Source organism: Phalacrocorax aristotelis, chromosome 1 (genome assembly GCF_949628215.1).
Source record: "Phalacrocorax aristotelis chromosome 1, bGulAri2.1, whole genome shotgun sequence".
Classification (NCBI taxonomy): Eukaryota; Metazoa; Chordata; class Aves; order Suliformes; family Phalacrocoracidae; genus Phalacrocorax; species Phalacrocorax aristotelis.
The window spans coordinates 203,066,066-203,093,935 of NC_134276.1; the positions used below are offsets into that span (position 1 = coordinate 203,066,066).

The following is a 27,870-nucleotide window of genomic DNA, read 5'->3' on the forward strand; positions in this document are numbered from 1 at the left end:
GCTCAACAGTATTCAGTGCCCCCAGGGGGAAGAGAATGTCTCTGGATTGAAATGCAAAGTGACTGGCAGTGTAGACAATCCAGCCCTGACGACAGGCACTGCAGCCACTCAAACCCCCACAACAAGTACCGGAGCTAGCTCAGAAAATAAACCCGTACCAGTATCAGTTGCCCCCATACACAAGACGAAATACTGCAAGCGGACATCAACTCGTTTAGAACGGGATGATGAAGAACCAGGGCCATCGCGGGGAGAGGAGGGAGAAGTAATAAATGAAATAGAGACCACCCGATCCCTGTCCTTAAGCGAGTTGCGAGATATGCGAAAAGATTCTAGCCGTCGTTCAGGTGAGCACATTGTCACCTGGCTGCTCCAATGCTGGGATAATGGGGCCAGTAGCCTGGAACTAGAGGGAAAAGAAGCCAAACAATTGGGATCCCTTTCTGGGGAAGGGGGCGTTGACAAAGCAATTGGAAAAAAACCACAAGCCCTCAGCCTCTGGAGGCGACTCCTGTCTGGAGTGAAGGAAAGGTATCCCTTTAAAGAAGATGTTACATATCACCCAGGAAAATGGACAACTATGGAGAAAGGCATCCAGTATCTCAGGGAATTAGCTGTGTTTGAGGTGATTTATGGTGACCTGGACGATCAACGGTCATCCAAAGATCCAGATGAAGCCGAGTGCACACGACCCATGTGGCGGAAGTTTGTACGGAGCGCACCATCTTCGCATGCAAACTCATTGGCAGTGATGTCCTGGAAAGATGACGAGACACCAACGGTGGCAGAGGTGATAGATAGGCTCCGGGATTACGACACAAATATCTCTTCCTCGCTTGTCTCTGCTGTGGAGAAACTATCCCAAGAGGTCCAGCAACTCAAAGAAGATCTGTCCTACTCCCTACCTCGACAGAGCAGTGTCTCAGCTGTTAGGAATAAGCGTCCTTTGGCTCAAAGAAGGGAATACACACCATGGGCCACCCTATGGTTCTACCTGCGTGACCACGGAGAGGACATGATGAGGTGGGATGGCAAGCCTACTTTGACCCTACAGGCACGAGTACATGAACTGCAAGGAAGAACAGTCACTCAGGGAGGCTCTTCCAGGAAAGCTGCTGCTCCAGTTTCCAGCGAGCAAGTCCCCAGTCAGAGGAGTAGAATGTGCAGATTTTATTTCTAAGTGTAATAGAGGGACTTCTGATTCACATTTACAGGAAGTGAGTTGTGACTGCCATGATCAGGACTAGGGGGGCCCTGCCTCCAGCCGGGTGGAGGAAAGGGATAACCGGGCTTACTGGACTGTGTGGATCCGATGGCCTGGCACGTCCGACCCACAGGAGTATAAAGCTTTAGTGGACACCGGCGCACAGTGCACCTTAATGCCATCAAACTATACAGGGGCAGAACCCATCAGCATTGCTGGATTGACAGGGGGATCCCAAGAGCTAACTGTATTGGAGGCCGAAGTGAGCCTAACTGGCAATGAGTGGCAGAAGCACCCCATTGTGACTGGCCCAGAGGCTCCGTGCATCCTTGGCATAGACTACCTCAGGAGAGGGTATTTCAAGGACCCAAAAGGTTACAAGTGGGCTTTTGGTGTAGCTGCCTTGGAGACGGAGGAAACTGAACAGCTGTCTACCTTGCCCGGTCTCTCAAAGGACCCTTCTGTGGTGGGGTTGCTGAAGGTCAAAGAACAACAGGTGCCAATCGCCACCACAACAGTGCACCGGCGGCAATATCGCACCAACAGAGACTCTCTGATCCCCATCCATGAGCTCATTCGCTGACTGGAGAGCCAAAGAGTCATCAGTAAGACCCACTCACCCTTTAACAGTCCCATATGGCCAGTCCGGAAGTCTAATGGAGAGTGGAGACTAACAGTAGACTATCATGACCTGAATGAAGTCACTCCACCGTTGAGTGCTGCTGTGCCAGACATGCTAGAACTTCAATACGAACTGGAGTCAAAGGGGGCCAAGTGGTATGCCACAATTGATATTGCTAATGCATTCTTCTCAATCCCTCTGGCAGCAGAGTGCAGGCCACAATTTGCTTTCACATGGAGGGGTGTCCAGTACACCTGGAATCGACTGCCCCAGGGGTGGAAACACAGTCCTACCATTTGCCATGGACTGATTCAGACTGTACTGGAACAGGGAGAAGCTCCAGAACACCTTCAATACATTGATGACATCATTGTGTGGGGCAACACAGCGGAAGAAGTTTTTGAGAAAGGTGAGAAAATAGTCCAAATCCTTCTGAAGGCTGGTTTTGCCATAAAACAAAGTAAGGTGAAGGGACCTGCATGAGAAATCCAGTTCTTAGGAATCAAATGGCAAGATGGTCGTCGTCAGATTCCAATGGATGTGATCAACAAAATAGCAGCCATGTCTCCACCAACTAGCAAAAAGGAAACACAAGCTTTCTTGGGTGTTGTGGGTTTTTGGAGAATGCATATTCCAGATTACAGTCTGATCGTGAGCCCTCTCTATCAAGTGACCTGGAAGAAGAATGATTTCAAATGGGGCCCTGAGCAACGACAAGCCTTTGAACAGATTAAACGAGAAATAGTCCATGCAGTAGCTCTTGGGCCAGTCCGGGCAGGACAAGATGTAAAAAATGTGCTCTACACTGCAGCCGGGGAGAATGGCCCTACCTGGAGCCTCTGGCAGAAAGCACCAGGGGAGACCCGGGGTCGACCCCGAGGGTTTTGGAGTCGGGGATACAGAGGGTCTGAAGCCCACTATACTCCAACTGAAAAAGAGATATTGGCAGCATATGAAGGGGTTCGAGCTACTTCAGAAGTGGTTGGTACTGAAGCACAGTTGCTCCTGGCACCCTGACTGCCAGTGCTGGGCTGGATGTTCAAAGGAAACATCCCCTCTACACACCATGCAACTGATGCTACGTGGAGTAAATGGGTTGCACTGATCACCCAGCGGGCTCGAGTAGGAAACCCCAGTCGCCCAGGAATCTTGGAAGTGATTGTGGACTGGCCAGAAGGCAAAGATTTTGGATTATCACCAGAGGAGGAGGTGACATGTGCTGAAGAAGCCCCACTGTATAACAAACTGCCAGAAGATGAGAAGCAATATGCCCTGTTCACTGATGGGTCCTGTCGCCTTGTGGGAAAGCACCGGAGATGGAAGGCTGCTGTACGGAGTCCTACACGACAAGTAGCAGAAACTGCTGAAGGAGAAGGTGAATCAAGCCAGTTTGCAGAGGTAAAGGCCATCCAGCTGGCCTTAGACATCACTGAATGGGAAAAGTGGCCAGTGCTCTATCTCTATACTGACTCCTGGATGGTGGCAAATGCCTTGTGGGGCTGGCTGCAGCAATGGAAGCAAAGCAACTGGCAGCGCAGAGGCAAACCCATCTGGGCCGCCACATTGTGGCAAGATATTGCTGCCCGGGTAGAGAAACTGGTTGTAAAGGTACGGCATGTGGATGCTCACGTCCCCAAGAGTCGGGCCACTGAAGAACATCGAAACAACCAGCAGGTAGATCAGGCTGCCAAGATTGAAGTGGCTGAGGTGGATCTGGACTGGCAGCATAAGGGTGAACTATTTCTAGCTCGGTGGGCCCATGACACCTCAGGCCATCAAGGGAGAGATGCAACATACAGGTGGGCTCGTGATCGAGGGGTGGACTTGACCATGGATATTATTGCACAGGTTATCCACGAATGTGACACATGTGCTGCAATCAAGCAAGCGAAGCGGGTAAAGCCTCTGTGGTATGGGGGACGATGGCTGAAATATAAATATGGGGAGGCCTGGCAAATTGACTATATCACACTCCCACAGGCCCGCCAAGGCAAGCGCCATGTGCTTACAATGGTAGAAACAACGACTGGCTGGCTGGAAACATATCCTGTCCCCCACGCCACTGCCCGGAACACTATCCTGGGTCTTGAGAAACAAGTCCTGTGGCGACATGGCACCCCAGAGAGAATTGAGTCAGACAACGGGACTCATTTCCGAAATAGCCTCATAGACACCTGGGCCAAAGAGCACGGCATTGAGTGGGTGTATCACATCCCCTACCACGCACCAGCCTCTGGGAAAATTGAACGGTACAATGAACTGAATGGCACAATGTGAACTGCTATATAATACTGTGTGTCACCTCTGTGTTGTATCAATGATATCAGAGTACGATCCTCCCAACCCATGGAAGATCAACTATGAAACAAGCCGTGCAGCAGTGATGGAACGATGACTGACTCGGTATGCAGCAACCCACCGCCACACACCATCTCTCCCACCCGGAAAGACTGATACAACAGATGGAGCCCAGAGTCATGGACTGGGTGAACTCAATGGACATTTTAATGGACATTTTACAGGGAAGGTCCATGAACTAAGGGAATGATGTCTGTGTATTATGTTAAAGGATGGGAAGGGGAGGGGTGGTGGTTGGTACGGTTGTATTGCATCATATGGGACCTGGGCATGGTGTAAATGGTATGGAATAAGGGGTGGAGAATGTGCTGGTTTTGGCTGAGAAGGGGTTAATTCTCCTCACTGTGGGGGTCGGCTACCTTTCCAGCTTCCCGCGCTCTGCCGCGTGGCGGGGGCGGGGGGGCTGGGAGGGGCAGGGCCATGGTGGGGGCGGCTGACCCCGACTGGCCAATGGCAGGTTCATTCCATACCATGTGACACCATGACCAATACATTGAGGGGGGGCAGTGGCAGCGGGGGGGCGGCGCGGCGTTGGGTCGGCGGGCGGCGAGTGGCTGCGGTGCGTGCGGTTTGTTTCGGTGGTTCGTTCCCCCTCTCCCCTCCCTTCCCCCCTCCCCCGGGGCTTTGCGCCTCTCGTTGTTCTCCTTTACATTGCATTTCTACTGTTGTTTCTTTTAATTTTAATTATTAAACTGTTCTTATCCCAACCCACGAGCGTTACCCTTCTGATTCTCTCCCCCATCTACCGGTGGGGAAGTGAGCGAGCGGCTGTGTGGGGCTGAGCTGCCGCTAAACCACAACAGTGCTCTTCCTAGAAAGGTTGGACTAGGTGATCCCTGAGGTCCCTTCCAACCTGTGATTCTGGGATTCTCTGAAACTGTGATTCTGTGGAAGTTTAAATTCAGATTTTTTTCCTATCTTCATTACATATTATCACAAAACAATGTTTGAGGTCAAAAAATGGAATCATATAATAGAAAGATGCTATGTTGTTGAGCCACTTAGATTAAGAAACGCTAACTGTGTTGCTCAAAGTATTTTTCTACCTAATGTACTACGTGCATATAAGATTGATGTCTATTAAACTCCTCTTACATAACTGTCTGGGAAATGTTGGCTTAAAAAATGCATCTTTAAGCAGCATCTCAACCAATAGATTAGAAAAGCTGTTCAGATTTAGTAAACCAAGAAAATTTGCAATTGTAATGACAAAAATATTTTTTCTTTAAGAAATACAAAGTTCTCACCCTTTGTTGGGCTGAGGTAGATTATAAATGTCACTGATTCCCAGGGCTCAGTGTATTCTGCCTTGACGTATATTTTTGTTCAAGAAGAGGATTCAGCAGGCAGTCTGTATTTTAAGTCCTTAAAAAGTAATTTCCAGCTGTGCTTTCCAAGCTTAATAAAGTGTGATAGTTATAAGGGAAGCAATACCAACACCCTATGGAACAGTGAAGATTTGCTTTTATTTTTATGAACCTATATAAAGAGGTAGAATTAGCAGAGGAATGAGAGGTAAAGGAATGGCTGTAGGACTATAGTTCCTTCCTTTCACTTCCTCCCTGGCTCAACTGAGCAGAAGTGACTGGAGCAGCAGGCTGCGTGCCATACTGGTGTGAAGGCAGTGCCTGTCATGGCTGCATCCAGTGGCGTTACAAGATATTTAGGTCCGAATTTGTTTAAAGCACAAGTCTTTTCAAAGTTAACAAAATGTGGTATATGTGCTCTTTAAATCTGTTAAGGTAGAGCTGACAGTTATAAATGCTATACTCACTAAATCTGTTAAAGTTGTTATAGTATTAGATTTACTCTAGTGCTTTAAGGTTAAAGCAGGAGGAAAACTTACAAGTTTTAAACTGGGCCCCAGTCCCCAGAGTCTGTGCTAACTGGGAGATAAGCCATTGTGTCTGCTTAATTCCTGAGAAGATGCAAGTACCTTAAAGCACAGCAACCTCACCTCTGATCATAACCGTAGTGTTATCAACTGACTGTGCATGGCATGAAACAGAATAATGATTGCACAAGTGCCTGAAGCAAAATCCCACCTTTGCTGGTCCCTGGGTTAATAAATGGTAGAATCTTTGTTGTATTTCACGTGACGTGGTTTCTTTACTAACTAAAATTGGCTGTTTGGAATGTGCAAGTTCCTCTGCAATATTTTAAATAAAATGGATCTTAAACGCACCGTGGTTCTGGCTATGATCTGTCCACCCTTGCATCAACTGCCCTTCTGCTCAGTTTCATTGCACTGTCCGTGATGGCAGCATCGCTCCTGACAACACACAAGCGTAGAAATTACTAATACTATGTTGTCTGCTTCGATGACAGAAGCGATCAAAAGGCACATATCCTGCCTGTGTTGCAGCTTCTGCTCTCACCTGGGAATGGCAGGAAAGCACTTGCAGGTGTTTCTGACATAGACCTGCTGTCCTTATGAAAACTGCTTTTCTTTTGACAACGATATTATATGATTGCTAGGGCTTCCCTACTGGTTAGAGCAGCAACTAAGAGCATCCACAGCAGGATGTCTAGCCACTGAGCCCACAGAAAGGCCCTCTGCTTTGAAGTCCTGCTGAAGTGTATTGTCCCAAAGCATTTTGTTAGGATTGCAGGAAATTTGGAATGAAGCTGCAGATTTTGGCAGTTTAGCAGGAGGTGGCTGCCAGTCTGAGGCACAGATGGAGGTATTTGGAGAAGCCAAAGCAGCATGGTCTTTCTGTTCCTTTCTTAAAACCATCAGAAGGATTAGATTTTTAGCACTTGAAATGGCTTAATTTAGATTTTGAGGTAAAATACAGCAGGGAGAAGCAGTCTCTTTTTTACATCTCTTCCACAGACTTTCCTGTGGATTTAGGAGATCAGAACCATATTTTAATTTTACTTCGTTTAAGCAGCCTGGGGTTGTGGTATATGATTTTATGACATAAATGAACTCCACAGCAGATCTTGTATTTGCGGACTATGTAAGTCTGGTGATATTTGCACCTTTTTTAATTTCATGTTGCCAAGATGGTAGTAGAGTTAATCTGTGGGTAGTTTTTAGCGCTTTTTTTCCCCCTGTTCAGCTAAGAGGAAGGGATCAGGAAACTAGTCTTCACGTTCAAGACACTTGCTCATTGAAGTTAGTGACTGAAGTTAGTGAGAGTTTAATACTGGTTTCCATAGGTGTGCTGGTTTTGGCTGAGAAGGGGTTAATTCTCCTCACTGTGGGGGTCGGCTACCTTTCCAGCTTCCCGCGCTCTGCCGCGTGGCGGGGGCGGGGGGGCTGGGAGGGGCAGGGCCATGGTGGGGGCGGCTGACCCCGACTGGCCAATGGCAGGTTCATTCCATACCATGTGACACCATGACCAATACATTGAGGGGGGGCAGTGGCAGCGGGGGGGCGGCGCGGCGTCGGGTCGGCGGGCGGCGAGTGGCTGTGGCACGTGCGGTTTGTTCCGGCGGTTCGTTCCCCCTCTCCCCTCCCTTCCCCCCTCCCCCGGGGCTTTGCGCCTCTCGTTGTTCTCCTTTACATTGCATTTCTACTGTTGTTTCTTTTAATTTTAATTATTAAACTGTTCTTATCCCAACCCACGAGCGTTACCCTTCTGATTCTCTCCCCCATCTACCGGTGGGGGAGTGAGCGAGCGACTGTGTGGGGCTGAGCTGCCGGCTAAACCACAAGAATAGGTTCATATGCAAGACCACCTGTAGGTATGCAGCTTAATCACAGCAAAAAGTTGTGGGGAAGTAATGGGTAAGCGTGGCTGCTGTAGCCCCTAGCAAGAGCGGCTCTGTAAGAATGCCTGCATGTAGGGCTTCATTAATAGCCTGTGCGGCATAAAGCGTGCTGCCCTGCTGCTTGGCTGTCCTTTCACTTCTCTGATCCATTTTTAAACAAATGCATACAGACAGAAGCATTTGCAGGCCTAGTCTTAGTAGACTAAAACCTATTTGACATACTGTACTGTCATGAGAGTTGATTTCCTTTATGCCTTACTAAGCTTTATGCAGTACTTATCTAATCTTTTTGTTTCAGTTTCTTATGTGGGGTTTTCCATATGTAGGTACGGGGATGCTCTCTGCGCAGCTGTGAATTGACTCACTTGGAATTTTGTGTTCAGTTGTGAACGTGTGGTTGCTAAAATTAATCTGAGGCTTAGATTAGTTTATTGTGAATAAACAAAAATAATTGGCTATTAAGGTGAAAGGTTATTTGGCAAAGATATAAAAGTTCAGTTAGCTTAGTTGGAATGTAAGTCTGTGCCTTAATAAACTTACTGGGAGGGCATAAAAGGAAGATAACTTTATTAGGAAGTCATAGTGGGCTGGTTATAAATGGAAATAGTGGAACACTGTCTTTATGAAGGAAGTATGTGACACTGAGTGAAATGCCTTGGCTATTAGTTAGTTTTACTTGTTCTTTCAAAAGAAACAGTGGAAGACCTGCTTGATTGAGCAAAATGCTGAAAAATGTGTAAATGAGAGTAATCCTGCATTATCTTGGAGATAAACAGTAGTGTAAAGGTCTAGGCTACCTTGACATGGGGAATTGGAGTAATTTAAATCTAGAAAGATAAAAAAGGATGGAGGGAAAAAAAAGAAGCTTTGTTTAGCTTTGCAGGTTCCTTCTGTTCACCTGGTACCTTCCTAGACTGCTTTTACATTTCTCTGCAGATCTAATCTAAGGCATCCAGACATGTTCAGAAGTGTTCATTTTATAAATTTAATCATCCAGTTCCCACCTAATCTATGTTGTAACTCAGAGTTTTAAGTGGAGAGGTGTGTCTGTTCTTGGAGGAAAGCAGTAGGTATTCTCAGGTCGTGCTTTCCATATTCCAGGGACACAGATTTCAGAGCAGTAGCCATAGTCAGTTTGATTTGCAAAAATGTGCAATAGTTACGGGTGTAACTGCATAATATTTGAATGATTTGAGTTCTAGCCCAATCTAAGCTGTAGGTCTTCAATAGCCTGAAGAAAGCTGAATATACAGTTCCTGCATCCCAAGTGAGTGTCACTAACAAATCAAAGACATCTGGAAAAAGACATCCTTCTGCCCTTCTTTCAAAGACAGGTCACTAGTTAGGTTAGGTCAGGAGCACAAGATCAGGAAAAGAGCCAACAGGAGGGAGCATAGAGGTCAGGGACCTCAGGGAGTGTGAAAAACTCATTTTTACTCCTCAGATTGTGTTTTTTTATCTAAAATTGTCCCACGTGAGAAGCCTAAATAGTCCAAAAAGCAGGCATTACAGTGTCGCCCCTTTAAAAGAAAGTGAATGTGTCTGGGAGAAAGGATGTCACAGATTCAAACCTCCTTTGATAAAGGGAGATGAAGTGTTGGGTTTTCTCTCGCTGAATGCTCTCATTACTATGTGGCTATTAGTGAAAGATTAAGTGATTTGGCCAAATCTACATAGTCAGTGACAAAAGCTGAGTTTGAATAGATTTTCTTGCTGTAGTCACCAGTCCAGCCCAGTAATCTGTAGATGCCCTACTGATGTTTGTTTCCACGATGGTAATAAATTTTGTGATGTTTCTGTGATTAGAAATTTAAAAAAAAATGTTTTATTTTCTTGCCATTCTTCTATGTTTGACCCCAAATGTTTAGAAGTGCAATTCAGTTATATGAAGTAGAATTTAAATTATTAATGTATAATAGATCTGGAATTTCAGAACTTAGAGCAAATTATGCTTCTTCAAACACCTGGTTAGAGAAGTGTAATTATCTGGTTAATCCTTTGGGACAAGAAGATTACTTCTTGCCCCTTCCTGCCATGTGGCTGAGATTCTGGAGTTCCTAGAAGTCATGCTGTGCACCTCTTTGGCAGTGTCTGGGTCTAGAGAATTGTGGTGAAGTAAACTCAGTGTATTCAATATCCAGGTTTTCTTGAGCGATATCTTTTGATTTTCAGTTTTTCTGGTATAATACATTACTTTGACATACTCTGTTTTCAAGGGTTGAGTGCAAAGATCTCCTTTGTAACTCACTGTAACTTCTAAATGTTTTACCACGTTTAAAATGTTCCATTATCCTATGTCACACTTACCAATATTTTGTTGCTTTTCTAGACTACCTTTCTCAAGGGATAGATCTCTCTGGAATAGAAGTAATTGAAAATGACCTGCTTTTTATTGCAAGAGCTCGGCTTGAAGTGGAAAATCAGGCTAAAAGGTTGCTTGAGCAAGGTGTTGAGACTCAGGTAAAATACACTTTCCTCTTTACTTCCTTTCAAAAGTGAAGTGTAAAAGTATTCTGAGCTTGATTTCCTTTGTTTTATGTAGCATTGCCTAGTGGAGATTAAACATGAAAAACGTCTTCTATGAGAAGTTCTCACGCATGAGAATATCCAAAGAAATTGACAAAACTGGCCTTGTACAATATTTTCAAGACTAAAATTTGCAGGATATGACCCTGAAATTTGGGAGGAAGTATGTGCTGATATGAAGAGATTAACTCTAAACACAAATAAAACTCTAAAACTCTAAACAAAATAAAAGCTTGATGATTGATAGTATACTACATTGCCAATATTGCCAAACTTTATAGTTAATCTGAAAAATGCAGTTTCTTAAAAATGCAAGAAGATTTCTACATTTTAGCTGTGCAGTAATATATTGAAATGATTTGAAAGATTTCCTATCAAAACTTTAAAGGGCATTTTAAACTTTGAGGTAAATATTCACTGTAGGTAACATAAAAATGAATATTCATAATTACATTAATCCATACTAAATGTAATTATCTACATTTTTAATAAGCTGGCTACTCCTATTATTTAACTATTTGTAGTATCATTAGTGCTGTCTCTTGCTTTTTTAAAAATTCGTGTTCTTTTGTCTATACTTTTTAGTATTCTTTTAAAAAAATTATTTAAAATCTCTATTACTACAGTAAGAGGAAAAATCTAGTACAGGTTCGTAACAAATCTGGGTTTTAAATTAGAGAACAAAGAAGATTAGAACAAGACATTTTTATGCTGTTTGTTACCAATGCTTAAACTTACCTGTAAGTCAATACAGCATTTGTTTATATGATTGAAGGTTATAGAACATATACAGAATGGAAAATCTCTTCGTTAAATCGGCTTGGTTGGACAATTGAGGATTAAAATTATCAGTATGTGTCAAACTTCTACTTAGACCTGTCATTTCAAGTAATTTTCTGCAGTAAGAAGTCATGATTGTGGTAAATACCTTTGGCTGTTTACTGATAGGAAAATGCTAGGAAAAAACACCCCACTTTTTACTTGATTACTAACCACATGTTGAAACTCCTGGCTATTTGAACATGTTGCCGAGCTGTGATTGGGCTTGTACAAGCTATGAAGCATATGCGATGTTAAATATAAGACTGAAGGAAGATAGGGCCTAAGAAAAAAGCAAGTGGACATTTATTTTAAATGTAGCAAAAGTCTTCATCGTTGTGTACTCCTTCTAGTTTTTCATGTTGGATTTGACCTTCTCTGATAATATTCTCTTCATATTAAGTACTAAAACGGAACTGACAAGGAAACCCTAGGGAAATCAATCCCACTGCGCTTGAAAAATAGACAGGTTTCTTAGGTGTTCCAGGCTGTATCCAGGTAATCAAGAGATTATTAGAGCATATGCCTGTTGTGCTTTAGCCAGGGGACCGTTTCCAGCAAATGGGAGATTGTTTGGAAGAACCTTGTTAGTGCTTAGGCATATCAGAAGTGGGGGTGTTTTCATGAAGAGGTGTAGGGGTTTGTTGTTGGGTATGATTCATGGATTTAATGTTGGGAAAATAGCATGCTTTAGAAAATATGCGTGCATGCATTGCCCAAGAAAAATAGAATTTGAAATACGAATAGCAGATAGCATGTTTTGATTCTTATTATTGTAGCTGTGTGTTTTATTGACAAGCTGATTTACATTTATACCTTCCAAGCCCTGAGATTTCCCATAAGAGCACACAGGATCTTTATCTTCTGCGTTTTGTGCCACAGAATTCCTCAGATAGGCTGTCTTCCTGCTAGTATCTGTTCTGGTAGCCAAGTCTGTACCTTTGAGAATAGCGGATCTGTATTTGTCCAGGTGGTTCTTCAGTTATTTGATATTATATTTGCAGTTGCAATTTTAGTTTCTGCCTTTGTTTTGATTTGCTGTGTAAATAATACACGAGATCAGTTGCTTCCATAACAGTGAGCTGTATTTCTGTATTTCATCTAGCACTTTTCAGCAATGCCTTAAAAAGAAAGTTAGTCTTATGTCTCGGTTTGAGTGTTTCAGCGTCCTCCTGGAAGAGAAGCAGGAAGGGGAAAAAGATGAAAAAAGTAAAGCTATAAGTATCTCCTTTTAAGCAAAAGTAATTAGAATTCAGTGAATGTGTTCTCTAGAATTCAGCTTTTTTTTTTCTGAAGTGCTGCTAGAAGTTACTCTGACAAAAAGAACAGAGCTAAAAAGGTAAAACTACCCCTTTCAAAATTTTGATATATCTTCTTTGTTTAGGTAAGAAACTATTTTTGTTATTTTGATTATTTATTTAATGATATATAAGTCACATGCTAATGAGCTGTGTCCGGATTCCCTCAAATAACCACCAGCCACCAGCAGTAACACATGAAAGCAGATACTTACCTCTAAGAGATACATTGTCTTTTTCTCTGCATTGTAAGTCAGTTTTTATTGCATGTCTATCACTGTAACACCCATCTATTTCTCAAAAGAAACAAAATCTTTCCCTCTTCCTTTGGAAGTATGGTATTAGCCATTGACTGCTTCAGAAGGGAAGGCTTCCATTCATGTTCATGGTGGTATCTTTAAAGCTGCCATCTAGATATAAACTAGAAGTGTCTGTCAGTGTGTCTAGACTTAACAGGCTTTCATAGAGCTGCCAACCACACTTGTCTTCCTAATCCTTTTAGAAAGAGTAAGCCCCCTTTGCTCTTGTTGACGAAAGTAATACAAATAATAACAAACCCAATCAAGTGGGAGTGCCAGTAGCTACAGGCAGGTTTCTTATTGTCATGTGTGCTTTGTTACGCACTTCTAGTGTACATAGCACAGATTGATGCTCTTTCATGACCTGCAGAACAGTACCAAGAAAATGGAATAAAACCCTATCCTCTCTGTTTAGTTCTAAACTCCTTGGTAGCTTGCCTTCACGCTGAAAGCAGGAGAGACTGCTTTAACAGAGGTACATCAAGAACTTTGTTAAAGTCAAGGTTCTAATAGAACAGACAGCAATGTCTTCTGCTTTATAAAGAAAAAAAAGAGGTAGATATCCATCTTGCAACTGCCCAAAGCATCCCCAGCATTTGTTTTGCTCACAGGATGAACCCTAGGCAGAGGAAACTAGGTTTGCTCTTGACACCACTTCACCCTTTATTCAATAGCACTGTATTGGGTAAAGCAGATCTGAATAATAAGAAATTACTCAGAACAAGAGGAATTTGTTAAGAGTACCATAGATCAATTCCAGGTAGAACAGTTGCCAGACACAGTGTTGTGGCTGCTATACTTACAAAGAAGAAAACCTTCTCTGCAACTTAACTCACACTTCAAACCCTTTCTGCTATATATTGTCATGCTTAGTGTGGGACCTTCCTCTTACAGCCAGGGATGCCTAAACTTAGTTCCAACACGTAACGTTAAGGTTCGTAGCATTAGGAGCCAGGTCATGTATGTGCAGGAAAGAGGTGCATTTCCGTCTGCTCCTTCCTTACTTCTCTGAAGAGGTAGCCCTAGTTCTGAGCTAAGTTCGCTGCTTTAACAACAGTTATGGGTCTCCTCTGTGCAAGAAGGATGGATTTTTGCATGGATGTACTTGTATGTGTGAAATGGGTGAGGAACCTATGCTCTTGCTTTTGACTTTACTGATACAAACTTTAGTGATTAGTTAGGGTATAGATGGTGAGGACTATGGTATCACTGAAGATTGAGTAAAATATGAAATATCCATTTAGGTCAAACAAGACATGGTGTGGACGTGAGAGTAGAACTCAGATTTCCTTAGGTTTACACTTCAAATACAGTTTGTCCTTCTGTGTGTTACAGAAACATTCCATATCTTTGACCACAGTTAGTAAAAATTTTCCTCCTTTGTCGCCTGGAGTGATCTCTAGGTTTCTATTTTTTTTTTAAAGGAAGATTTTGGATAAATTATGTGATGTTTGTTGCCCAGTTTCCTTTAAGAGATCTGAAGAGAGTTAAATTCACTGATAATTCACTGAAATTGTTCTGGTGATCATGTAGTAAAGTTTCCTGATCGTGTTATAGTGTGTGTGATTCTGTGAAAGCAAAAAATAAGTGTAAGCTTAATAACTGTTCTTTGTCCAAAAAAATGTTAAATTATGCTAATATGTAGTTTGGTGGGGTTTTGGTTTGGTTTGGGTGGTTTTTTTTGTTGTTTTCTTGTTTGTGGTTTTTTTTCCTCAAAATGAAGAGATTTACTAATTATAACCTCACAGAATAAAGAAGAGGGGGAAAAAAAGGCCAACAGAAATAAATCCTAAACTCTACTTCTGCAAGATGTTCAAATGCTGCATTTGTATACACAGGCTAAATATGTAGGCAATACAATCTGAACAAAAATGTCATGAATAATTTCAGTGTAACATCTTTATACTATTGTCATTTTGAGACTATTCAGGGGCATTTTGAATTTTCATACTGTAATTCACTGAGTAGAATTTGTTTCGTGAATTGTTCTGTTTTGCATTCTTTTTCATACTGTAACTTTCCTCTAAGTTGTCGTCTCTGGGACAGGTACAGCATTATTTTTTCACATTAAAAAATTATTGACTAGATGTGTATGCATAATTGTTCTTGCCTAACACATATTTAGCACCTGAGAAAAGTGAATGGAGGATGAACTATCTGCATCAGAGGTGCTTATCAAGAAGTTGTTTAATTTATCTCAGTTCAAGGTTCCCCGAGGTAAGTGCTCATGTAGTACATCTTGCAATATTATGGCAAAATTGGTGAAATGAATCTGAAATTTTTCACAGACTAGCATATAATCTTGTGTTAAGGGTCTCTAACAATAGGTCTTCTTTATTATCCCCAAGGGATTGGAGGGGAAAGTATGCACATAATTGACCATTTTTCTGGACATGATCATTAAGAAGTTGCATAATTTATTTCATTTCAGGGTCCTCTGAGCTGAGTGCTTATGTAGTACAACTTGCAGTGTTATCACAGGATTGGTGAAATTAATCTTAAATCCTTCATAGGGCAGTGTTTAATGTCAAGGATCTTAAAAATTCATGCTCTCTATGATCCTGTGGCAGCATTTCCAGTTTTACAAATGCACTTGGAGGTGTTTGAGATATTCTGATATTAAGAATGGCTGGCATTGGGCTCTGTTTTTCACTTTTTTGGTGAAACTTGCAAAAAGATTATAATGTTGCAGTGTTGAGTAATTTCTAATTATTACTGCCAAAGGCTCTTGCAGCACTACTATCTGGCAAGGTCCTGTGGTCTTGGGTTACTAATTTTCAGTCTTGCATACTTCAGCAAGAGTATATGTTTCACTGAAACATCTTTTTTTCTGGATTATTTTATGATATTTTAACACTTTGATTTAAATCAAAGTATGCTTGCTAGTATGCTTGCTAGTTTTTGCTAGTGTAGTGGCATCTTCAGATTTGAATGCTTTACAGTAAAACTGGCTGTGCAAGTGTATGGATATGCTGTCTAAAGTTGTCGGCTCTGTGAAGACATGCTTGACTGTAGAACAGAGTCTAATGTCATAGGAGAATGTCGCTTTTTGTGTGCCATGGTTGTGTAGAGGGCCTCTTAATGTTTATCTTTAGTTCATTTAGCTTAGGATGTGCTACGTTGGCCACATTGATGTAGTGCGCTAATAAAAAGAAAAATTTTAACTTCCAGATGTTTTTGCCTGCCCTTTGCTGCTTATAGGTATTAGCTATTGTATTTTGTCATACCTTTTAAATAATATAAGCTTTTATGTACTTCGGAATGTCAGTGGAATTGATTGCCGTTAGGTAGATGTGCATAACCGCATATGTATGCGTAATTTCAAAATGATCATTATAATAGCAAATAAAGTAGAAAAATCTGAGAGAAGAACCCCTCCAATTTGCCACACATCCAGTCATCTTTTTATCCATCTACTGTAGGTTACCTCATAAAAAGTCATAAAAACTGGAGTTGAAATCCTACCCAGAGTATACTTTTTCTTTTGAAGTCAAAGAATAGTCGTTGCTTTTTTTCCTTTTCCCCCTGACATTATTTCTACTTTGAAAGCTAGAAGTTCGAATTTAACCTCAGCACTGTCAAAAATTTAACCAATGTAGTACACTTCAGGCGGCAGATGTTATGTTTCCTTATTATTCCACAATCTTAATTCCCTGGAGGAGATCCTGATGGAAACTAGACTGAGACAGCTCGTTCATAATAAAGTGATTGACTACAATACGATAGAGAAATGGAAGGCATTTTTGATTATTCAGTTTGAAGTCAATTACTTGAATCTAGAGTAAGAAGACTGAAGTCTTGTCTGTAAAAAGGAAAATTTCAACCTGTTTGCTACTTTTGGCATAGGGCGAGGGTGGTAGCTATAGTTAACTTAAATCATCTAGTTTTGCTGAGTGAAGACAGACGGTGAGATCCAAAGCTTTTTATTTAAATTCACGTTAGCCACCCATTTTACTGCTTTTTGTAATTCTAATGAAGACAGAGAAGACTTATTTCAACATGTTATAGCTGTCATATTGGCTTTTGTTCTAAAAGATCACAATGGCATATCAGTCTGTTTAATTAAAATCCTACTAGCTCATACTGTTTCTGTTTTTTCTTTTACAATAGTTCTGTATGCATGTAGAGAATTTTCACTTTATGCATTTATATATCTTTACAAGTTTTACTGTATCCTAACCTTTAAGTTTCTTTGTCACAGAAACATACTTATGTTGCATTATTCAATTTTATTTTTCATCTTCAATATTATGGTTATGGTTTTTATGATCTTGTTAACTTGCTAAATCAGATTCCTTCATCTGGCCATCTGGTGCATGGCACTACTGAAGGAGTTTTCAATAAATCTAAATTATTTCTTCTTCAAACTATTCTGTTAAGATGTGATATAGCAACGTACGGCTCATCTAACAACCAAAAAATATCTTCCAAGTATGTGTTAGTTATAATCTACATCTGAATGGTAAACTTCATGGGGATTAACCAAACCTTGTGAAATTTTCTCTTTACTATTCTGGTCTAGAAAGAACTTGTTTTATCTTAAAGTATGATCTAATGGAACTAAAGTGTTAACCGTGCTTCAGTAATTCAAAATCACCAAGCTAAACTCTAAGCATGAATTTATACCTCTGAACTATGGATTAAAATAAACTACAGATTCTCTGCAACATAATCGGCTGATACTGATATAACCTAGAATATCCTTTCTGTTTCCATAGGAACAGATGATAGAATGTTTTGAATCTTGGAGCAGCTAAAATGAATGTCTGGCTTCAATATAGTTCACTTTTATTTTGCAGCTTGCAACCTCTGCAAGTAGGGGCTAAAAATGTGCATAAAAAAAGAAAGGTGGAATATTGACATAACATATTGAAATGTTTTTAGTAGTGGTAGTTGTTACAACAACAACAGCAGCAATAACAAAAAAAATTACTTTAAAGTGTTTCTCTAGGTGTTATCTCTGTGCTTTATTATACAGGTGCAAAAAGTATTTCCAAATCCACAGGAAAAGAGAAACTATTAACTATTCCTATGTGCTAATGTCTCTAAATTTTACAACAAAAAAAATCTGTCTTGTGGGTTTTTCTTCGTCTCACTGTGTTACACTGTATAGGTATATTTTCTCATTGGAGCTGTCTGTACAATGCAAGAAAGAACTTCATGTAGCCAGAAAGAAAAGATGAGCAATAGTTTAGTGGAATATGTAGTGTGTTATATAGGTGACTATGGCAAAAGAACAGGCAAGGAAACGTGCTAGCTGGAGTAGTACTTGTTTTGTTAGATGTTTGACATCTATTTCTTATTGGGTCATGTTGCTAAATCAGAGGAGATATGCTTTGAGTGTAGAAACATTAAGAAGATTTTAAAGATACCTCTTTGAGATTAATGTATGTGTAACTCCAATATTGATGTAGAGGGAAAATATGGAGGCCTTGCTAACAAACCATTAGGAATCTAAATGCCTGTAACCTGAGGCCTCGAGAATGCAGGTACAAATGATAGTGGGTGATGGACTGCTCAGTACTTGGGCTCTTTTCATTTGTTAAAACTCCAGCATTTAAGATACAAAATGTTTTAAAGATCAAGTATGTGGAAGTTAGGATGGTACTGAAAGCAAAAAAGGAGAAAGCAAAAAGCAAAACCAGGAAGAAGTAGCAAGTTAACTTGTGATAGCTTCTTTTTTCAGTACAACAGGTTTTTGGTCTGTGAATGGAGGCACACTGCTAATGTAGTTCAGATAGTAACTTTTTCAAATATCCATACTCCAAGATTATTTTCAGCTATCATTGATATAGAAGACTCATGAGAACTGTAGCTATAGGAACATATGGGTAAGTTTAATAGCAACATTTTAAAAATAGAAGGATTTTCAAATAAAAGTAGTATGTAGGGCTTTCCTGCTCAGTATTGGAAGATACTTTAATGTTGTGAAAGTGTAGAGGACATGTGTCACATGTCACTTTCTGAATATTGGTCCTCTTTCATTAACGGTTCTGGCTTGCACTTTGTAGCATCTTTTAGAAAATTCCTCACCAACTGTGTAGTAGGTGGTTTAGGCAGGTATTAGCAAACCTCATTCTGCAGGTAGGCAAATACAGAGAAGTTCTAAATGACAAGAAGTAAGCAGGAAGGTTCTTAACAAAGTATTTGAGTTTGTAAGTTTCTATGCTTTAACAATTAAGCAACACTGGCCCCTTTTAACAGGCCTTGTTTCATGAAAATGTTCCTCCCCCCCCCCCCCCAAATAACATTTTTTTCTTGAATAGATCCTGGAAGCTTCTATTTTCTCACTCAGTTGGACTTGATGATCCTAGAGGTCTTTTCCAACCTTAATGATTCTATGATCTGCAACTGTAATTGTTTATCCTTTGAAATATATTGCAGTTAAAGTAGAATAAGCATTGTAAAACAAATGCAAATTTTAGTTCTTTAATTTATGTCCAGCAGAAACGTTCCAGGTGTGGGGCTAGCTAATCAGGAATTGAAAGACCTCTCACCTTCCATCAGCTGCCTTTTCCATTTTGTAACTCTTGCCTAGGAGTTCACCTTTGCAGGGTATGTGGCCGTGCAGCTATGCAGCACCTTCACCTGCGCTTGACTCCGCATCCGCTTCTGATAAACTTCTGCAATATTCAGGGTCAGGTTTGGTCCTTATAAAGTTGTAAGATTATTATGCACCAGATACTGAAGTTACGAAGTGTCTATTAGTAAAACAAACAAAATGCACAGGTTTTCTTTTTTGTGAGGAGGTAGTATGGGGAAATATTTTGTCACAGTATAGTCAGGGCTATGATTCAAGTTACGGTTTCAACAAAACCTTCAAATTTAATTAGGCCCAGGTTAGAGAACATTATTTTTCCTGTCCTTTGTTTTTTTTTGGTTTGGGTTTGTTTTTTTTTTTTTTTTCCCAAATCATATTAAAGCAGAGAACTGAGAAATGAAACAATTATTGCTTCCCAGATTTGGATTGTCTGACGGCATCCACTGGGGTGATGGCAACGGCAGCAGCTTCTACCGTGGTACCTAGGCATGTGCGTGTTCAGAATTAGGGCATACTGGCATCCTATCTTCCTCCATCCTGCAGCTGTATACCACTATACTTCCATTTCCCTGGGCCTCAGAATGCCTTCAAAAGCATGCAAATTAAGAAGTCCCCTCATATTGGCCATCTTGCTGTCATACCTGCATTGGTTTCCAGACTGTGGCCTGCACCAAACCAGCCACCTGCCATATGGGGGCCCTATATTCGTGCCTGGAATACTCCCGCAGATCACCCCATGGCTCAGGTGAGCACAGCAGAACAAGGAACTGCCGCCTCCTTTGCTGTTAGTGTCTCCTGCACCCTGCTGAAGGAGGTGTTGGCTCAGGGGGTTGGGTGGCTTGGCCAAGAGAGTGATGTGTCGTGTTGATCATCTGTTAGTGCTCTTGGCTATTACTTGTACATCTGCTGGACGCGTGTTCCACAGAGTAGTTTTCAACAAACTGCAAAGCAGACAGCCCCAGTGGCACGTTGTCAGTAGCAAATGAAGCATGAAACAGCCTTCGCTGTTCCCTTCCTCAGTGGCAGGTAGTACATCATGGTGGAAGGAATACGTAATTAGTTGATATGAGGCATAGGCTAAAAAGCACTGACTTTAAGCAAATATTTAAAATAGTGGAAAGCAGGAAACTGCGTTTTGAGGAAAAACCTGTTTGGATAGACACATGCATATTTAATCAGTCTTCAGTACTTCAAGTAATATTAATGTGATGCATATGGTAATACAAGTGTTTAGTAATATTTTTGGCTGAAATTTTAGTAACTAATTGAGAATTGTTGCCTTTTTTTAATGTCTTAAAATTATTTGGGAAGAGTTAGAATTAACTTAACTGAACAATAATATTACAACTATGTCTGCTATACATATTTAACTGAGAATAGTTTAGTCCTTAAAGTCATTAAGCTTTTATTAACTGAAAACTGTGTCTGATTTTCCACAAATATTTTTGTGCCATGACCTCTTCTAATGCCATTCCTAGAGAATCCATTGCTATCTAAATGGTCATTTTTTCCTTCACTGTTTTTCTTCTGAGAAGGTGCTGCTTTATGGTTGATAGTCTAAATTAAAAAAAAAAAAAAAGACAGCTGCAACAAATAGCATAAAATGCTGCTTTATGTTATATGAACAACAGAAAAGGGAGACCTTTTTGCCACTCAGTTTTCTAGGTTTCATAACAGTTTATATATGTTTGTGATACTTTGTTAAACTGATTAAGTTAAATTTGTATCTTACCTTTCTACACTTGACCCAGTTATACAGTAAGATTAAATTCCTGAAGTTTTCCTTAAATGGACTTTGAAGAATTTGGCAGCAACTCTTTTACAAACTCTTTAACAAAGTGTGGTAATTCAAATAAAAGATTATTTGAGCAATTTGTTGAATAATCAGTAACTTAGAGGTGTTTACCCAGCAGAAATGGCCTATGTTGGAACTGCAGAAGAAAGGAAAGCATAGTAATTTTTGAAGAGATCTCATGCCAGAGATCCAAATGTGCAGATTTTTGCAGGTCCGCCTGATTCATTTTCAGAGGTGTAGTTTTGCCCCATATGTAGTGTGCTTTCCAGAGTGAAAGGCTTTATAACTCAGCAGGGAACAATGAATTACTCAGTGAATACTGTTGGGAAAACAGGACTACCGAGGAAGTACCCAAGCATACATTTTAGAAGCACATATTTTAGGACTACAGCATAATAGGGATTAAACAGTGGCAAAGATGGCCATGATAGTGTTTTCTTTAATCCAGCCAGAATTAGTTCATGCCAAAATATATCCCTTGTACTCTGTTTGCTGAACCATGCTGAAGCGTGTACTACTGTTACTGCCTCTGTTAGTCTAAAGGAATGTAAGCATGGAAGCATGTGTCCATGCTGCAAGCTAGATGGGCAATGTGTTGATATTTTCATTCTGCTCTCTTTGATTGTAAAGCATATGTCCAACAGTGGTTATTGGGTGCTGATATGTATTCCCTTTCCAGAGCTCAGATGGTGCATATTTTTGTGCAACTCTTTTCCTTCCAGGAGTGGGGAAGAGGGGAAGCTGGAACATGACTGCACCCAGTCTTTCCCCCTCCCTCCTCCAGCACTGTATGTGAGCAAAGCTAAAACATCTATGTATCTGGGGAGGAATGTGTGCCAGAGTAGGAGTTACCAGTGAGGAGGATGGAAAGGTGCCATATGTTCTTCTGCACTTCAGGTTTTACTCTTCCCTGGAGACTTGTTCTGAAATCCTATTGATCTCTTGTCCAAAAAAATTTAGTTGTCTTGCAGTACTTGGTCAGTATTGTAGAAGATTTGGCTATTACTGCTTAGTGTTGCTGTCCTTCCAGTTATTGGGATGTAAGCACCGACTTATTTGAGAAAAGCCTAAGTCTCCTTACTCTGTGTTATTAATGTTAGATGAAGGATTTTCCTCCATTCAGACCTGGGTCAGTATTTATTCATTATTATTATTGGGTATTGGGGTACTGCATATCTAAAACCATGTTCCTGAAGCACATATGTATCACCCAATAGGAACTTCTGGTATGACATTAATTTCACTCGTTTTTTTTGCTGCAGATGTTCTTTTTCTGCCTAAGGAGATGTTAATGCATGAGGCCTTTTTCATTCTGTCTTTCTACTTGACTCTTGGTTTATCCCCTTTTAAAATGCTAACTAGGAATCTGAGTCTCAAAGTCCTCTGCAAATAAATGCAAGCAACCTTCCCACATACTGAAGACTTTTTCAGTTGCTGTGTTGCTACAGGCCATTCTTCTATACATTTGGTAAGTTCACTTCCCTTAATCTAGTGTCAGCAATTCCACCACACCTTAGAATTAAACTTAATCTTCCTCATGATCAAGGATATTTTTCTCCTTAATACCAAGTAGCATTTTTCATGGAGACCCTCTGACAGTGTTCTCTTATGCAGTGCAGTGGGAAAGCATCACCTTGTCAAGTTTACATTGCTTCAGTGCAGGTTATAAAGGAATCACAAAAATCATGAATTCATAGACTTCGACACTGAGCTAAGAAACCTTGTGCTCACGTAGTGTGACTTGCGTACTGCTGAACACAGACATACTCATTTGACAGTGAACTGTAAGGTATGAAGAATGATAACTACTGTAAGCTGCAAATTACATTCTAAATCAGGGGATTTGATAACTAGTTAACTTTTATTGGACTGACTAGTCTTGAATTTTAAACGAAGTTGTGTATCCATGTAAATAAATTAGTATTTGCTCTGAGGTGGTTGACACAGCAAAGCTGCTGCAAAGCCAAAGTGGATCATGGGAATAATGCTCTGGCCTGGGAACACCTGAAAATTAATCTCATGCATATTATTTAAAAATGCAAATTTGTTTATAATCAGGTCTATATTTATGTTCTTTAGCCAGTTTAGGAATCTTACAGTTTTACAGAACACCTTTGGGATTTTCTCTTCAGAGAAGGTAAGTTTTAGCATAGCTTTTACTTCTCTCCAGAGATTTTTTTATTCCTATTTCTAAAATAAGTGATAAGAACTTTTAAAAGCTGCTAGGTTGTTGGCTTTAACTAAAAATTAGATCTTAGATTAGTTCTTTAGTCTACAACTGAAGTCTTTTTCCCTACACTGGAAGTACCTCATACATTGTGCCTTGGTGGTTGCATATGGAGGAGGGAACTTAATCCTACATCTTAATAAATAACTGTACCTAGATATAATTTCTCTTGCACGCTATACTCCTCCTGTAAAGACTATTTCCATTGCATCTGTATACAATTTTTATGAACAAGTGAATAATTCCCTTTTTTTTCCCCTGGAAAATTATACTAGTAAATGCAGTGTGCCCCAGGTAAAAGTACAAAACATTCTAAAATACTGTCATGTTTTTCCAGATGTAATACTATTATGCAGTCCAGTTTCTATAAGGCGTGTTTGCATCTTTGTTTTCCATAACACATTATGGCCTTATTTATATTTCATGGTAGTTAAGTTCACAGTTTATGTGTCATTCAAACAAGGGAAAATACTAGGGCGATAACAGCTGAATTTTAATAATGGATGAGGAATTGAATTGTAATTGCAGGAGTTTTCCTAAAGCCATTTTAGTTAAGGATCTCTGTCAACAATCCTTTTGACTCTTTTATACATACAAAAGTTTTTTACCCTGGCTCTGAGTATTCAGAGGAGGTCTGGCAAAGCTAATTTCTGTTTCAGTTTGGAGTTCAGAATCCATTTTCCATTTTCCTTCCATCAGTCTTAAGTTGATGTAATTTTGCAAAAAGCATGAGTCAATAAAGAATTCAACCACTAAGTAGTGGCCATTCATATGACTGTTCTGCAGATTCTGGGCAAGATCAAGCAACTAATATTATTTGTTGTGATAGTTTAGTGTTCAGTTCTACCTCTAGGTTTGTGGGTTTCTTTTGGGGGGGGCCTAAATTAAAGTTAAGGTTCAAGTTATTCTCCTCATCTCATGCATCAGACCAAGTTGTTCACTGATGTCACTAGCACATCTCTTTTGTAGCCAGAAACTGCTGTGCAGGTTCATAGAAACAGAGACTTTGACACAGAAGTCATGAAAAGCTGGCACAGTGTGTGATTGTACGTATGTGCTAAGAATGTTATTTTGACTGAGAATTTATTGAATTTTGTCAGTGAGGATCATTATTGTTCTTGTTTTGAAGTCACAGGGAGTTTTCACACAAACTGTAATGTAAGTGTGTATACACTTTTGCATAGCATCCAGTTATGCAGCAGCATCACATGCAAAACTTAGATTGGAGCACTAGGCATACTGTAGCAGTCAGCCAGTTACAATGAGCCTTTTTTTTAATCCTCCTGAGTTGGGAAAAATTACAGACTAGTGATTCAGGCACTGTATTAATGTTTTTAATTAAAGACAGAGAACTTTTAAAAAAAAATATATGCCCCTAAACCAGAGAGGCCTTGTGTTGATTGTGAGTGGAATTTATATTCCATATGCCTTAATAAGACATTACAGTTGGTACAGACTGCAGTGTCTTTGCTTTGTGAATTCTAAATCTGTCCACCTGTAGGAGTTGTTTGCCATGATGGTTTATTGTCATCTGCAAATTTTAATAATACTGTCATCTATTCGTTTTCAGGTCCGTAAGTGAGAGTGCTGAATAGTACCAGAGTTAGGACAAACAGTGAGAGACACAGGTGTTCAGGTGTCATACCCTTTCAGTTTAAAAGTCAATCATATAAATACAATTTGAGTAGGGTTATCCCACCCTATTCTCTATGTCTCTCTTACGGCAGTTCAATCTGGACCACATTTTCTTGGCTTACTTAAGAGAAAGTCACTTAAAATAGTGTCAGCATTGCTTCAAATCAAAATATATGATATCTCCCATGCAAAGGTACATTACTCTGTCACAGAAATAAATTACTTTGGTTTGGCATGAGTTGTCTCTGACAAAGACATTTTGGCTATTATTTAGCACCATATTAAAATTTCCTTGTGCATATCAAAAGGTAATTTAACTGTGCAGTGAAATGTAAGTAAGTTATTACTTTGTAGCAATAAGACTATTACGGTGGTGTTTGATGGTCCGGGTTTGAAGAACAGAAGTATAATGTATGAGATGCTAATTACAGAATACCTCCAGTGTTAATGACTTTGTTATATGAGAGCTTTAAACTCCTTAATGTCTTGTTTGGATTTCAACTCAAGTTTCTGGGAATTGGCTCAAGTAGGTTGGTAATTAAGATACTTTCTGGACGTAATTAGTGGAGCATACTGTAATTAATAAACTCGCAATCACTAAATGTAAAATGTGTTCTTAAAGTAGTACTGCTTGGATAATGAAAACATTTACAACCTATATCATTCATGGAGAACAATAGTACTCCTTAATATATTTTGCAATGAATCAGTGAGCGCTCTTCTCCTTCTTCAGCCCCCGCTGCTGACAGTTATTTTAAGATCAGAATTAATACTTGTGTATGTAGAGCTCCTTTAAATCAGATGGATTTAAAAAACCAAATTTTCGACAATGCTGAAGCTGAAGTACATTTTCTAAGGTGGGTTACACATCAGCTGTAAATGTATAGCAAAATTCTTCAGTAATAAATTGAAGCGGTTTTGAAAAGCCTGGATCACTTGCTAGCTAGTAATATTATATATTCTATATATTATATAGTATATTATATATTCATATTATTCTACTTGTTTTAGTTTTTTACTTCTGTACGTAGCTGGGTACATCCAGTTAAGAAGTGGGAACAGGCATTTTTGTGGTCTACTATAGTTTTGTTCTCTGACAGCCAAATGGGATGATAAAATGGAACTAACATCATCTACTCTGAAACTTTTTTTAAAAATCACATAGTTGAAGACAGTTTCTGACCAGCTGTTAAATTGGATGTGGAAGTGTGTGCATTCTAAAAGAGCTTCATGTTACCTCTTGGGATATAGCCGTGACTCCCTATAGCTTTTCTGTTTTTGTTTTCTGGACCTCTTTGAAGGCTGGGTAATGGATGGGGTAGGCAGTAGCTATGTGACAATTCTCATCTTCTTACCATGTGATTTGAGCCCTGATTTGTTCAAGTCACATTCACCTCTTTTTCTGCTTTTTCTGTCTAATCACACAGGTCAAGATTTGTGAATGGATCCTTCTCCATTCCTGCAAAAAGGGGGGTAGGCAACTGGTAGAATTTTCCTTGGGCTTTCAGTTTCTTTTTTTTCAGAGGAGTTTGAATCTTTGACTTTGAAATCTTTGCACCAAAATAGCCCATTTCTTGAGCTCATGACAGCAAAATTTGTCTCTACTTATAGCTGTGACTCTGTTAAACTATTTTAGAAAACTGATTTCCTGCTAATTGAAACTTTGTATTTTTAGAATGTATCTATCCCTACATAATTAGTGCACGATACAGGGAGAAATGTGCTAGAAATAATGAAGGTTAAAGTTTTTTACCAGTGATTATCTAAAGGTACGGTAAGCAACAACACATCCCTGAAGGTTGTCATAAGCACAAAGCTAACACAAAACCAAAGATCACCACTCTGACGAGTTGAGGGAACAATTAAAAACATTAAAGATGTTTCTGAGAAGCTTCTTTCCCTTCTCCCTTCTCTTTTCTTTTTCCCCTAGTTTCACTTAAATTTGGCAGCACTAAACAGTCCTTCATGGCTGTTAACAAATCAGGCTATCATTCACTTTGGGGCTTTTGTTCTGAGACAGAGGTATATGCAATGGTATTGTTAGGGTGAAGTGAGCTAAATTTATCAATATCAAGGTGTTCACATGGAAGTGTTCTTGGATATTCTGCAATTTACTTTTTTTCAAGGAGATCCTCAACAGCATTTCAGTGCTTACTACCTGTTTCACAGGCTTTGATGACCTTTACAACAATGTGAAAGCATGTTTATATGTGACAACTTGCTAGGTCGGAGGAAAAGAATGGTTTTTTATCAGGTGAATTACTTTTGCTTTACTAACTTATTATACAATTTATTAAGATAACAATATTTTAACAGTGCCATTATTTTAAAAATAAAACTCTGTCATGCTTCAATATGCCCATGCCCATAATGCCAAGACTTGGCCGACACAGATGGCATCAAGAGCTCAGTGAAAGGTGACTTTTGGTGACTTATAGTTTAAGTGCACACAGATTACATCTTAACTGAGTAATTTTGTTATATTCTTCAAGGTTAGGAATTTAACAGCAGTTACTCAGTTCAGTAGGTTCCTGTTCATAAATAACTGTCATAATGGGCCCAAATAAACACAGAAATCATGAGTTCTCAAGCAGCTTTCTTCTGACAAAATTTATTCTCAGGAAAAATAAGCATCAAAAGGCACTTTAGCTTATGCATGTGTATAAGAATCATCCTTAGTTGCTGACTGCAGCAAGTTAACCTCAGCTGTGTGTTTGTATATGACATAAGTGATGTCACACTGTTTTTCCAAATGACATTGTCACAGGAAATAGGTATTATTAGACCAAATGTTTCTGTTTTAGGAATCTGTTGAAACCTGATCCT

General features: G+C 39.9%; 1 protein-coding gene across 1 annotated transcript in view; it reads left to right on the forward strand.

Moving 5' to 3' along the window:
* The window catches only part of COG5 (component of oligomeric golgi complex 5), a 210,020-nt gene that overhangs the window by 83,413 nt on the left and 98,737 nt on the right, over positions 1–27,870 (forward strand). The window contains exon 7 of the mRNA XM_075081357.1: positions 10,234–10,364. Coding sequence (XP_074937458.1) covers positions 10,234–10,364 — 131 coding nt within the window. The remainder of the gene's footprint in view (positions 1–10,233; positions 10,365–27,870) is intronic.